The sequence below is a fragment of the Elephas maximus genome, chromosome 13, assembly GCF_024166365.1.
Source record: "Elephas maximus indicus isolate mEleMax1 chromosome 13, mEleMax1 primary haplotype, whole genome shotgun sequence".
In the NCBI taxonomy this organism is placed as follows: domain Eukaryota; kingdom Metazoa; phylum Chordata; class Mammalia; order Proboscidea; family Elephantidae; genus Elephas; species Elephas maximus.
The window spans coordinates 49,323,685-49,338,193 of NC_064831.1; the positions used below are offsets into that span (position 1 = coordinate 49,323,685).

Consider the following 14,509-nt stretch of genomic DNA (forward strand, 5'->3'; position numbering starts at 1 on the left):
AACTGCTACGGCGGCTAACCAAAGGGTTGGCAGTTCAAATCTACCAGGCGCTCCTTGGAAACTCTATGGGGCAGTTCTACTCTGTCCTATAGGGTCGCTATGAGTCAGAATCGACTCGACGGCACTGGGTTTGGTTTGGGTTTTTTTTGGCACACTGCTCTAGCCTCAAACTCTGCACAGCTTTGGAGGGTCTAAGATGAAACTTTTCGACCTGGCATTAAATGTTGCAGCCTTATTTCTAGTCTTTCCTCCAACAATTCACCTTTTGGAGGCTTCTGCCCTTGCAAACTGGCTGTGGCATGGTCAGACTGGCTTCCCCCCCTCCTACCCCCGGGGCCTTTGTTTAGGTCAGCTGACCTCCCTGACCCAGCTCCCCTCCACCTAACCATCCACAACTGTATCTCTCTAAAACTGCTCCTCACTATCCTAGCCAAATCTCCCCACATGAACTCCCATTTGGCAAAGAACTTTGTTTTAAAGTTATGTCAATACTTTGAGTATTTGAAGTTTGGGATCTTTTGGTCTTATCACCCCAACTAAAACTTATTTTCCTTGAAGGAAGCGACAGTCTCATAACTGCTTTGCAAACTGACTTGCACATACTGGAGTAATAAATATTTCTTGGCTTGCTGGACTAGATTATCTAGATCTGACAACTGAGAGAAAAAAAAAAATTCCTTTTTTTTTAAAATGTGGAGAAGGAACAAGGAAGCAGAAAGAAAATACATGAACGAAAACCTGATAAAATATGTGAAAACTCCGCTCTCCAGGGTTCCTCATCACCACCCTGGATTTTTCCAGAAGGAAGTTGGAGATCTTTCCACCATCTGGTTCTCCACCTGGACTGAACTGGATTTCAAAGTATTTTCCCTGCAAAAAAGTTAAGGATTTCCTTCAATGGGTGGTGAACAAAAATACGATATTCCAAACAAGCTTTTGATACAGTATATAATTCAAGGAAATTCATTAGTAAAAGACACATTGAGAATTCTTTCCAGTTCTGGTCTAGACTTCCTCACTTTTTCCTTTCAGACAATAACACATGCTCTTGTCCAATTACACAATTCTGTATTGAGAGAGAGAGTGTATCGTTCTAGTCTGACTAAATAAGGATAAGTTACATCTTTTGCCCACTTCCTCCCAGTAGGTACTTGATTCCTAAACCAGGAAGAAGCAAAGAATGGGGCAGAAGATCCTCTGGTGCCCCTGGTATCACAGGTGTGAAGCCCGTCAGGCTCTTCCAGAGGAAGCCAATTTTCTGGCAGATACCATGGCTTTTGAGCAAAATCAATTTCTTCTACCTCTGGAGCATCGAAAATTCTTCTTTAGAATGAAAACACTGGTTACGAACAAAGTTCTTTCCAGTTCGTTGTGGGAATTTTGTTCTTGTTGTGATTATTATTACTCCCTTTAAATTACAGCTGGTAGGGAACAAAGGAGAATAAAAACTAGGAATTTAGTTGGAAAAGATATCCAGCTTAAGTAAATACAGTTTTTTCTCACTAGAGCATAGTTTCTTTCCATTCCTCAGAAACTTAAATACTTTTAATGGTCAGGACGGTAAACTGGAGACCATGCCCAATGTGCAGGCATTTCCATTTGGTATTTAAAAAAAAATTGTAGGCTGGCAAAACCCATATATCTCAGGGCTGAATTCTGCTGGGCCTTAAGTCTGTGCCTAGAATCATAAATTCATTAAGGACAAGAAAATTTCATTGGATGGTTTTCCTGCTGCCTACAGTACCTGGTACATGAGGTGCTCCCGTTGTTAAGTTACAGCACCCAGGACATTTGGTGCTCCCGCTGTTAACTTACATGCACCTGGTACATGAGGTGCCCCTGTTGTTTAGTTACAGCACCCAGGACGTGAGGTGCCCCTGTTGTTAAGTTATAGCACCCAGGACATGAGGTGCTCCTGTCGTTGAGTTATAGCACCCAGTATATGAGGTGCCCCTGTTGTTAAGTTACAGCACCCAGTATATGAGGTGCTCCTGTTGTTAAGTTACATCTGATTCCAGGCCACCTTCTAATTGTCTATTTGTCTTAATCTGATGACTCTCCCCCTAAACAAAAACAAATACCCAGAAGCACAAAACATAAAGAATCACAAACCACTGCAATCCTGAATCACAGTGGTTCACAAGAAAAGCCTGCTAAACGAGACCTTCAGTGCCTCCTATGGTGACCACCCTTCATCACTTTTTCCTTCTGGCATGTCCTGGAGGGAGCAGTTCAGTACTCTCCCCTCCCCACCAATTCTCCATTAAAAAAAAAAAAAAAGTGTTGAGTGGATTCCGACTCGTAGCGAACCTTTAGGACAGAGTAGAACTGCCCCATAGGGTTTCCAAGGAGCAGCTAGTGGATTCCAGCTGCCGATCTTTTGGTTGGCAGCTGAGCTCTTAACCACTGCACCACCAGGGCTCCTATAAAGGGAAAAGGATGTTGCATTTTCATAATTAAGTGAAGATGTTTGACTCTATTGGTAATGCTGTATTTCTTACGTAGGGTGCTAGGTACAGAGTTTTCATTATATTATTTTTAAATAGTGTCTTTCTGAAATATTGTATATTTTTTAATCTTGAAAATATTTACAAATGGAAATATATGACTTTTTTATGGAAACATATGAATTTTTATGACTATAAAAGTACTGCACGTTCATTTTTAAAAGTGAAACCACCCATAATCCCATCCTGGTGCCACTTCCACCTCTTCTACTAAATAATCATTGTAACAGCACCTTCAAACTTTGATTTGTATACACTGTAATTATGTTTTACAGAATGTGCTCATTTTAAAGCAAAAATGGGGCCATATGTTGTTCTGTAGCCTATTTTTTCTTTAACAATATATTATGTTTAACTTTAAAAAAAAATAATTTCTATTGTGCTTTAAGTGGAAGCTTACAAATCAAGTCAGTCTCTCACACAAAAACTTATATACACCTTGCTACATACTCCCAGTTACTCTCCCCCTAATGAGACAGCCCGTTCCCTCCCTCTATTCTCCCTTTTCACGTCCATTTTGCCAGCTTCTAACCCCCTCCACCCTCTCATCTCCCCTCCAGGCAGGAGATGCCAACATAGTCTCAAGTGTCCATCTGATCCAAGAAGCTCACTCCTTACCAGCATCCCTCTCCAACCCATTGTCCAGCCCAATTATGGTTAACTTTTTTTATATAAGTAATTATTAATAGGAAACTTACATAATTTATCCTAAAAGTAGTACTGTTGAATAAAAGATAATAAGCATTTTGAATTTTGATAAAAATTGCCAAATTGCTCTTCTGGGGAAATGTGTCAGTCTTCAACCAGTAGTGTCTTTTCCCTAGAAATTAGCAGTCTCCTTAATGTTCGTTCGGAAACCCTGGTGGTGTAGCAGTTAAGTGCTATGGCTGCTAACCAAGAGGTCAGCAGTTCAAATCCACCAGGTGCTCCTCTATTGGGCAGTCTATTCTGTCCTATAGGGTCGCTATGAGTCGGAATCGACTCGGTGGCAGCGGGTTTGGTTTTCTGGAATGTTTGTTCATCTTAAAAGACAGAAAATGAGACATTCTTTTAATTTGCATTTCTCTCATTAGTGAAAGTATCTATTGATGCCATCAGATATTACTGTCTGTGTGTGAGTGCGTGTGTGAGAGAGTAAGTGTGGTTGTGAGAGTGTGTATGTGACTGTGAGTAAATGTGTGTGAGCGTGTGTGTATGAGAGCATGAGTGTGTGTGAGTAAGCAAGTGTGAGTTAGTGTGTGTGTGAACTACACATTCATAATTTTCCCCATCTTTCTACTAGTTGTTGGGTGCCGTCGAGTCAATTCCAACTCATAGCAAGCCCACGTGACAATAGAACTGGCCCACAGGGTTTCCTAGGCTCTAGTCTTTCTAGGAGCAGATCACCAGGCCTTTTCTCCTGCAGCCCAAAAACCCAGTGCTCACTTAGGAAACTTGATAATTACTGCCCGAGAATTTAGAAAGACATCTTTTGGAAATAGAAGCTTCTTTCCAAAACAGAGAGTTAAAAAGAAGTTGTTTTTCCACAAAGTTCTCATTTATTAATTTTAAAATGGTCCAGAATCAGCCTTACAGATGGCTCCTTGAATGCTTCAGTGCCAGACATAATCCATAGTTGAGATAAGACACAAAACATACACAAATCAGAGCTACTTGGTAAACATTCGCTTCTTTGCAAATGTGGTGTTTTTTCAAGGGGAATATATTCATATTCATCCTTGACAGACTTTCAGTTTATCCCCTCAGGAGACACCCAGACAGGAAATTGTCTAAAAGTGTGTTCACAACAATGCATTCAGTTGACGTTTTCATTACCTTGGGTAAGTGGGCCAGTTAAGTGGCAATCCATGAGGCTAGGTTCAGTCTCTTTTGGATGCTATTATGTTACATGAATATACACAACACAAATGCACAAAGCCATGATGGGAGGGGCAGGGAGTGAATTTTAGACAGCTCAGGCAGTTGGCTTACTCTGTTTGATCAAGAGGAGCAAGGTTCCCTCAAAGGGACTGGACCAGGGTGGAGTCAAAGTGTCCATCACTTCAGTGTCCACAGACTAGGCTCTAGACAGCAAAATCATTACTGCTCGATAACAAGACCTGGGATGCCCATCAAGTCTACACCTTTGTCTGGGAAAGAAGGTCTTTTCTCCATGGCACAAAGCAAATTCCTATAGGACCAAAGCTGACACTTTTGATCAATTTTGGTTTTCTTTAGTATGGTGTTATGGATCGAACTGTTTCTCCCCAAAAGATGTGTTGAAGTCCTAACTGCAGTACTGGCAAATGTGGCCTTATTTGAAAATAGGGTCTTTAAGATGGAGTGGAGTGGGTCCTAATCCATCTAAGTAGTCTTTGATAAAGGAGGAGAATGGACAGGAAGGGCTAGACACAAGGAGAAGGTGCCATGCGAAGATGTATCCACAAGCCAAGGAACATCACAGATTGCTGGAAGCCACCAGAAGCTAGGAGAGAGGCATAGAATCATCTCTCTCTCAGAGGCCTCAGAAGGAACCAACATGGTCCTGACTGGACTTCTACCCTTCCCGAACTGTGAGACAATACATTTCTCTTATTTAAAGTCACCCACTTTGTGGTATTTCTTTACTGCAGCACTAAAAAACTTAGACTTAAGGCAACTCAAGTTATGAACTTCATTCAAAATCATCTTGTTTGCATCTCAACCCTCATAAATAAGTTCAGTCAAAGGGCAAATTGAAATCCAACAGCATTGCTATAACATGAGGGAAAGACTGAAAAAGAGCCCCCTGAGGAAATGTGAAAGGCCCCCACTTCCTCTGGGACACCAACTTAAATCAGGAAAAGCAACATCATCAATCAGGTGACGTTCTCCACGTCAGGGCAGAAACTCACAAATCGACTGGAGTTGTTGTTTCGGACAGTCTTGGCGTTTCCGAAGGCCTCCAGCAGCGGGTTGGACTGCAGGATGATGTCTTTCACGTGCTGTGCGGGCAAACACACCGGAAGTTAGGGAGGACACCTACCACGCTATCGAAGCCCCGCTTTCCCTGAACACCTGGTTTCTGAATATGGTAAGATTAAACGCCTCACATCCACGTGTCTCTGGAGGTTTCTTCCACTGGCTGGGTGGCCTCAGCCTGTTTGGGTCTCCTAAATCCCTTACCTTGATGCGAGATTCCCTGGAGCCAGAATGCCACCAGTAAATCCGGCTCCATACATGGATCTACAAATGTTTCAGGACTGGGTTTCCAAACTGGTTGCTGTAGCCTCATCCTGCGCTCCCAAAAGTGCTGGGATCACAGAGGAAAGACAGTGAAGCTGAAAGGTAGCTCTTTGCTTTTCTTTATGGAGTCTTTACTATCAGTACCCATTCCCAGCTACTCCACTCACCTGTTCCACCCCCACCTTCACGTCTCTATTGCAAGTGAGAGTCATCTGAAGCCTCCAGGAAAATTAAAGTGTTTTTCCTCCCCCAAAAGGTTGCAGAGCCCTGGTGGTGCAGTGGTTAAGTGCTACAGCTGCTAACCATAAGGTCGGCAGTTTGAATCTACCAGGCACTCCTTGGAAACCCTATAGGGTAGTTCTACTCTGTCCTATAGGTTGCTATGAGTCAAAATCGAACCCACGGCAATGGGTTCTTTTTAAAGGTTGTGGAAACAGCCTTGTGCTTCTCAAACTTTAATGTGCATGAATGACCTGGGGGTCTTGTTAAAATGCAGATTCTGATTTAGGAGATCTGGGCAGGGCCTGAGGTCTGTACTTCTAACCAACTCCCTGGTGTTGCTGGTTCTGCTTTGAATGTTCATACTCTGAGCAGCCAGGGTCAACACTGGATTGTGTGAAGGAATCCTTGGCCCATTAAAAAAAAGAAAAAATCACACCCAGTGCCGTCGAGTCGATTCCGACTCATAGCGACCCTATAGGACAGGGTAGAACTGCCCCATAGAGTTTCCAAGGAGCGCCCGGTGGATTTGAACTGCCAACCCTTTGGTTAGCAGCCGTAGCACTTAACCACTACACCACCAGGGTTTCCCCTGGCCCATTGGAGGACAGGAATTTGGTTTTCAAACACCCTACTTCTGTGCCAAAGTGAAAAGTGTGCAAAACACACCACAGCCATGAGGCAGCTCAACAGTTAGAATTCGATGTTGGAGAGGTCTTTGAACAAATGAGTCATTCCTTGTGCTTCTAATTATTCATATGTTCCAGAAATAACAAGTCTTCTGGCTTGGGCTCTTTAGCTACTGACTAATTCCCAGCCAAGAACTCTGTATCACTGTCCTCGTAGGAAAACAGGAAGAGGAAAATCAGCATTCGATATCTGCAGTCTGGCTACTAGGTGGTAGTCTTTATAGGTTGAGGCACTAACTACTAACTATGTAACAGCCACAGTGATCCTTTGGCAACCTGACATGAGCAATAATTACTGGTATTCCATCCCAACTGGGGAATCATTGTTAGCAATGGCACCAAGGGCAAATTCTGGGTGATCTCTTCATGGGGTCAGATTCAAAGCTTAGAAACACACTACCAAGCTGCCTACTTTCCTTTAAAAACTCATGGAGTTATACGAACTTCATTTTTTTTGTAAAATTAATTCTGAGTGTATAGACCTTCACTAATTCTTTATATTTTTTCTTTGCTGACCAAACACACATGTACCATTTACAAAAACGTAGCGTCTCTTACAGAGAAAACAGGAACAGCTCTTTAAAAAAGTCTTTCCTTCTTTAATCATTGAGTTTGTATTGAAAATCCTTATGCATTTATCCATCCATCCATCCAATCCATACCTACTTTTCAACTATCAATGATGTCCAGCAGAATTTTATGGCATGTGGTAAGCATGTCAGCGAAAAGAGAAAGCAATTTTAGGCAAAGGACAGCCCACCCACAAAACAGCATCCTAGATTCCTGCCCTCATGTCAGCCATCTAAGGTTAGGGTACAGTCACATGACTGGAGAAAAGCAAGGGGATTGAGCCTCATTAACCTAGGTTCTAGAGCTGCACTCACTGTCCAATATGGTGGCCATGAGCCACACATGGCTGTCAAGCACAGCAATGTGGCTTAATCCCAATTGAAATGTGCTGTAAGTGGAAGACAAATACTGGATTTTAAAGATATATCACCAAAAAAGGAGCCCTGGTATGCAGTGGTTAAGTGCTCAGCTGCTAACCAAAAGGTCAGTGGTTGGAAGCTACCAGCCACTCCTCAGGAGAAAGAGGTAGCAGTCTGCTCACATAAAGATTACAGCCTTGGAAATCTATGGCGCAGTTCTACTCTGTCCTATAGGGTCCCTATGAGTCTGAATTGACTCAATTGCAATGGGTTCTTTGGTTTTAGTGCCAAGAAAAAGTAAAATATGTCATTAATTTTTTATTTTGATAACATGCTGAAATAGTATTTTGGATATATTAGATTAAATGAAAAATATTTTTAGAATTAATTGTATTTGTTTCTCTTTTTTTTAATGTGGCAACTGTTGTTTGGTGTTGTCAAGTTGATTCTGACTCATAGTGACCCTATATGACAGGGTGGAACTGTCCCATAGGGTTTTCTAGGCTGTGATCTTTACAGGAGGAGCCCTGGTGGTACAACAGTTAAGCACTCACCTGCTAACCCAAAGGGAAGGTCAGTGGTTCGAACCCACAAGCCACTCCACGAGAAGAAAGAGCTGGCGATCAGCTCCTATAATGACTTCAGCCTCTGGACAGTTCTACCCTGTCCTGTAGAGTTGCTGTGAGTCAGAATCGACTTAACAGCACACACCATCAACAATCTTTATGGGAGTAGATTGCCAGATCTTTTCTTCCACAGAGCTGTTGGTAGGTTTGAAACGCTGAGCTTTAGGTTAGCAGCTGAGCACTTAACTACTGCACCACCAGGGCTCCTTAATGTGGCTACTAGAAAATTTCAAATTCCATATCTGGCTTACATTATTCCGTATCTGGCTTGCAATTTATTTCTACAGAACAGTACTGCTCTAGATCTTCCTTCTGTGCAGAGAAAAAAGTTCACTCTGAGATCCTTTTGCTCCACATAAAGAATTTGGGACTCTTCCTTAAGCTTTCTAATCCACCAGGACATGATGGAGCAGTATTTAATTCATAGACAGAGCCATAACAGAGCTTTAATGTGTCTTTTAAAAAGTCTACAGCTGATCACGGTAATAACATCACTTATTAAATGATTCTGATTAAAACATGAATTTGACATTGAAATCTACCTTGGTACATGAGTTCCAGTCAAATAAAAATGACCAGTAGTCTGTGCCAGTGATGGGAATTATGAGTTTGGGCAGCCCCCTGTGACCCATAACCCATCATCACCATCACACATTGCTTTCTGGAGAGGGGAGCTTCACCCATACCTGAGGCTACTGTTTCTGCCACAACAATGAGTGAAACTGAAGACAGATAAAGCCATATCTATGCCACCCATCATGCTGTCCTCTCGAATCTACTCATATTACCCTCCTTTCTCTACTGTCTTCATTCTCTGGGTCTTCTGGCTTCCCTAATGTTTCTCTCCTTCCCTCTGTTCTCTGTCTTTTCTGTTCCTTCTTTACCTTGCTTTCTTTGTCTGACTTTTACTCTCTTTTTTTTCTCTATTTTATAATTCTTATTTATTTCTTAAATTGGTAATTCAGTCACATAGTTCCAACCATGAAAGGTCCAAAAGGGTATGCAGAGAGACTATGCCCTTCTCCCAGCCTTCCAGCATCCCCCCTTAAAGGCAACATTGTTATTAGTTTTCTGTGTATCCTTGCAGAGATGTCATACATATCCAAACAAAAACAACATGCACATGCTCTCTTTTTTCCTCAAGCAGTAACACATCACACACAATGTTCTGCACCATACATTTTCCAATTATTGAAATATCTTGGAATCATTCCGTATCAATACATGAAGCCTCATTTTTAGTGGCTGGTTAACGTACCATTATATGATGGAACCAGAAATTATCTCATCAGCTGACTGTTAATGGACATTTAAATTATTTCTACTCTTTTGCAAATTCCAAAAACACCACATCAAATAACTACATATGTACCATCTTTCACACATTTGAGTATATCTAAAGGATAAATTTCCTTAAGCAGAATTGCTGAGTCAAAGTGTGTATGTATATAAATTTGACAGATTTAGCTAAAATGCCCTTCATAAAAGTGTTCCAGTTCTTGCTCCTATCAGCAATGTATGGGAGTGACTTTTGTCCCTACATTCTCACCCACAGAGTATATAAAACACTGTAAGATTTTGGCCAAGTTGATAGGTAAAAGATGGTATTTTTACTATTTTGGTGTAGTTTTAATTTGTATTTCTTTATTACCAGTGAGAGTGAGCATATTTTCATGTCTTATGAGTCATTTTCATTTCCTTTTCTATGAGCTGTCTTTCATGGCCTTTGTTTATTTTCCTTTTGGACTGCTGACCTTCTTATTGATTTGTAGGAACTCATTATATATTGGGCATCACAATCTTATACAATTTCTTTGCAGATTTCAAGTTTCTTGGTTATAGAATCAATACCTATTGTATGGAGGAAAAATTATTTTTTAAACAGCAAATGGAACTCTTAGGTTTCACATGGCTCAGGGTCTCAAAATGAGCCATCACCAACTCACCTGAACTTTGGGGCCTCCTCCAGACACTCTGGAGACATAACTCATGATGTACTTGGCAGCTACTGTCTTTCCAGCACCACTTTCACCACTGGGGGAAAAAAACACAAATACCCACCAATGAAGTGGATCATGACCAGCCCTCTCTTCCCAAAAATATAGACCGAAAGGAAAAAAGAAAACAGGCAGAAAGGAATTCAGTAAAAAATGTTGAAAAGGTGAATCAAATCAGAATTAGGGTACCTAAATCACTTATATAATCAACATTAACATGGTGTGGACCAGTCTTGGTAATTATCACCTTAATATATATTTATGGATTCTAAACGCTCATTAAGAGGGAAAGTGATGAGGAAAAGTTTAAAATATCAGAGGATAGAATATTATGCGGAAATTACAAATGTCTTATGAAAACTAGAAACAAAAAAAAAGCATATGAAATAACGTTAAGTAAAATAAGTCTGCTATACATTGTATATAAAACATGGTTCCAAAAAAATGTTTAAACCTCCCCCAAAAAGAGTACCAAGAAAAAACAAACAAAAAAACTGGAAACAACTACCACAAAATATTAGCAGAGGTTTGGGTCAAGGTAGAAATTACGGGAGACTTTCAGTACATTGTTTTCCGATCTTGTAGTAATACTACTAACGTATGTTGTTTTCCAATCTTTTAGTAATACTAGTAATGTTACTCCTGTAATTAAAAAAGGGAAAAGTAGGCATTGTCAGATTTCAAGTTATGTGCCTTGAACTGATGCAAACATCTCTATTTTAGGAGTTCTAAAATTAAATGATGAGGTAATGTTAATCACATCCTGAAGAACAAAGACTCCCTTCCGTTTGGTGGCCTTACTGCATGTGGAAAGCCTTTTGTTAACAGTGCAGTCTGCTCTTCCAAGTGCCCTTGAATTGATGGTGACCTCCATTCACAACATGCTTAAGTCAGTGGGATTTCTCTTCTACCTACCTGTAGCCTTTGAGTTTCCATGATAGAACTAATTAGATTCAGGGAACTCATATTGTGTAAAATTATGCTGGAATTTAGTATGAAAAATTCAGGCTGCTCCGAATTCACAAGGCAATATTTTTGTTTGCTTTGGTGGTCAAGAATTTTGGGGTGCAGAACAAATGCTTTTCTGTGAGCACTCAGCGTAATTAATAATTATCAACTGCTGAATTACCCAAGAAAAAAACGTGCTTAGGGTAGAAATTAAGCAAGGGCACCCTACACCAACCCCCAAAAGAAAACAAATAAATTTTGAAAGAATTTGATATTAAAGGAAAGAAAGAATTAACGTAGCCCTTATGGCAAAACTCAGAATCTTCCTGAATTTACGTAACTACTGGAGTTGACTGGACAGCAACGGATTTAATGTATTACATATTTAATAAGAGAAAGCTGTGGGAAGGAGAAAGAGGAATCAGAATCTGCTGAGGACTTAGAACCTCTCGAGGTCTAAATCTATGTACGCAACTCATCTACCATCCTAGTACTGAGCTCCGGGTTTTCTTATCACGACAGACATTTCACAGAAAAGTTATTGATGCAAATAGACATCCAGAGAACCCGAGACAAGGTATAAAGTCACTTGCAAGGGACACCCCTTCCTGTAGCCACAAGTAGGCTTATTAAATAAATAATTTCAGTTTCATGAGGAAGTTATCTTTTTAATGGCCACTGTCATGAGATGATTTATTTACTAGATCCAAGGTCAAAACATGCGCTTTCTCTCACTCGAAGCATGAGTTTTGTCAATGACAAAGTTCCTTTTTACAAAGTTGTAAATAATGTAAACAATCAAGAATATTGCAAAGTCCATTGTACAATGGTACCACCATCCAATGTAATATTACAGGGTTTTCAAATAAGTATAAAGAATATGTGACAACATAAAAGAAATGCAGCTAAGGTTAAGTGGTAATATCAGCAGAAGACAATGTACCTATAACGTGATCACAACTATGTAAAAATAATGTATGAACAAGAACTGAAATAGAACAAGGAAAATGAAAGATTTTTTACTTGTGAGGTGGTTGGCACAGGGGTGAGTCTTTTTTCTTTTGATGTGATTTCTATTAACGTGTAAATTTTGAGATAGGCAATTAACCATATATTTCAGATTTTTAAGAATAACTTTTTCAGAAAAAGTAGAATGGCAAATTGCAATAATAGAACTGATCGCTTTCATTAGGTTATTATTCAACTATATCATGATAATTAAAAATTTTTCAGTAAGTTTACATTTCCATATTTAGAATTTCTTAGAGCAAGCTGAGAGAGAAAAACAAATCCTGTCAAATTAGGAACTACAAGCAATCCTCCACTGTATCTATTGTTCACAGTGTCATCAGACATGAAACGTTTTGTCTCTTGTTGAAAGCAAAAGAAATGAATAATAAACGTAACTCATCTCCTATATTAAAACAAGTGTGCCAAGTCCAAAAATAGGACAGCTACATTTTCAGTAACTGTGATCTTTTTCAGAAGATTTAAAATCATTAGTTCTAAGTGAACATTGATCAGAATTTTCACTTCTTGGTTTCAATTTACAGACACTTAAAAAGAAGTTTTATTGATCAGAGGCTGGTAATTTGCTCAAAATATGGTACAATAATGGAATGTTACATAATTGCTTGAAGCTTCCTGTATATACAACCATAATTATTCTGGCCCTTTTGGGATGGGAAAATATTGCTTCTTCCCCTGGACTAAGACCTAAGTTAAAAGAACGTGACGGTATTAAACAGGCTATTCAACACACAAAATGATTTTCTTCACATCTCACAGTGATAAAGAATGGTGGTGTGAACCCACCCAGCAGCTTTGCGAGGAAAGACCTGGGGATCTATTACTGTAAAGATTACAACCTAGGAAACTCTATGGGGCAGTTCTACTCTGTCACATGGGGTCGATATGATTCAGAACTGACTTGATGGCACCTAACAACATTAAAATGCTTATAGGCAGCTTTCCTCATTCAATTGCCTTCACTTCTAATGTGGACAGAAAAATACTCTAGAAGTGCTTTGTGCCCTAAATTAGGACAACGCCAGAACCAGAAACAAAACCCATTGCTGCTGAGTTGATTCCTACTTATAGCAACCCTATAGGGTAAGGTAGAACTATCCCATAAGGTTTCTAGGCTGTAATCTTTATGGAAGCAGTCTTCCACATCTTTCTCAGGCAGGGCAGCTGGTAGGTTCTAACTGCCAACCTTTCAGTTAGCAGCCAAGTGTTAACCACTGTGTCACCAGGATTCCTGGACAATGCCCCAAAACCAAACAAGCCAAACCCATTGCCATCAAGTCGATTCCGACTCATAGCAACCCTATAGGAGACAGAAGAGCTGCCCTTAAGCTGCCCTTTGAATATAGTGGTAGATTCAAACTGCCAACCTTTTGGTTCACAGCCAAGCTCTTAACCACTGCGCCACCAGGGCTCTCCCATTAAACCTGTTGCCGTCAAGTCAATTCCAATTCATAGCGATCCTATAGGACAAAATAGAGCTGCCCCACAGGATTTCCAAGGAGCAGCTGGTAGAATCGAACTGCCCATCCTTTGGTTAGCAGCTGTACCTCTTAACCACTGTGCTACGAGGGCTCTCCAGTTGTCCCTAAATCCAGCAGCCTATCAGAATCCTCAGAGTACTTAAAAAATGCCCATGTCTGAGCCATTCCTCTGATCTGCTGAATCCCAGTCTATGAGAGGATTCAGTCTAAGAGCCTGAATTTTTAACAAACTGCCTGGTTCTTATACAGCTGGCCCAGAACCAGGTAAGCACTTTTAAAACAAACTCAAGGCAGATTTCACAGCAAATTCAATAGGAAATATTATAATGTTTCCGTGTACATTAGTTATAGAAATGGAAAACCAAAAATACCAAACCCATTGCCATCGAGTTGATTCCGACTCATGGCAACCCTATAGCGATCCTATAGGACAGAGTAGAACTGCCCCATAGGGTTTCCAAGGAGCACCTGGTGGATTCGAACTGCCGACTTTTGGTTCACAGCCATAGCGCTTAACCACTATACCACCAGTTTCCATAGAAATGGAAATGTATGCTAAAATTTCAAAGAAATGGAAAAAATGTTCTGGGAAAAATGCTATTTACAATGGTATATTAATCATTGGATTCAAGGACCATGGTTTTTTCCAGAGTATGAAGGTTGTTTCACACTTAAAAATTAATAGTGTTTTTAATTCACTTCAACTTATTCTAGCAAATGTAAAAACATTTGTGTCATACATATACATATATATAGATAAAAAATATATGGTTGACTCTGATCCATTTTCTATTGCTTGCAGCTCCAAGCATCCTAACCGAAACAGGGATGACTGATATTTCAGGAACATTCTGAAAAAGAAGCTGGCTACAGAAAATAA

The 14,509-nt window shown here is 40.2% G+C and overlaps 1 protein-coding gene across 2 annotated transcripts in view; it reads right to left on the minus strand.

Annotated features, from left to right (window-relative positions):
* Positions 1-14,509, minus strand: part of MYO1E (myosin IE) — a 211,114-nt gene that overhangs the window by 88,794 nt on the left and 107,811 nt on the right. For both annotated transcript variants that reach the window (XM_049905947.1, XM_049905948.1), the window contains exons 5-7: positions 10,121-10,208; positions 5,381-5,470; positions 739-870 (exon numbers count right to left, since the gene is read on the minus strand). In XM_049905947.1, the coding sequence (XP_049761904.1) occupies positions 739-870; positions 5,381-5,470; positions 10,121-10,208 (310 nt within the window). The remainder of the gene's footprint in view (positions 1-738; positions 871-5,380; positions 5,471-10,120; positions 10,209-14,509) is intronic.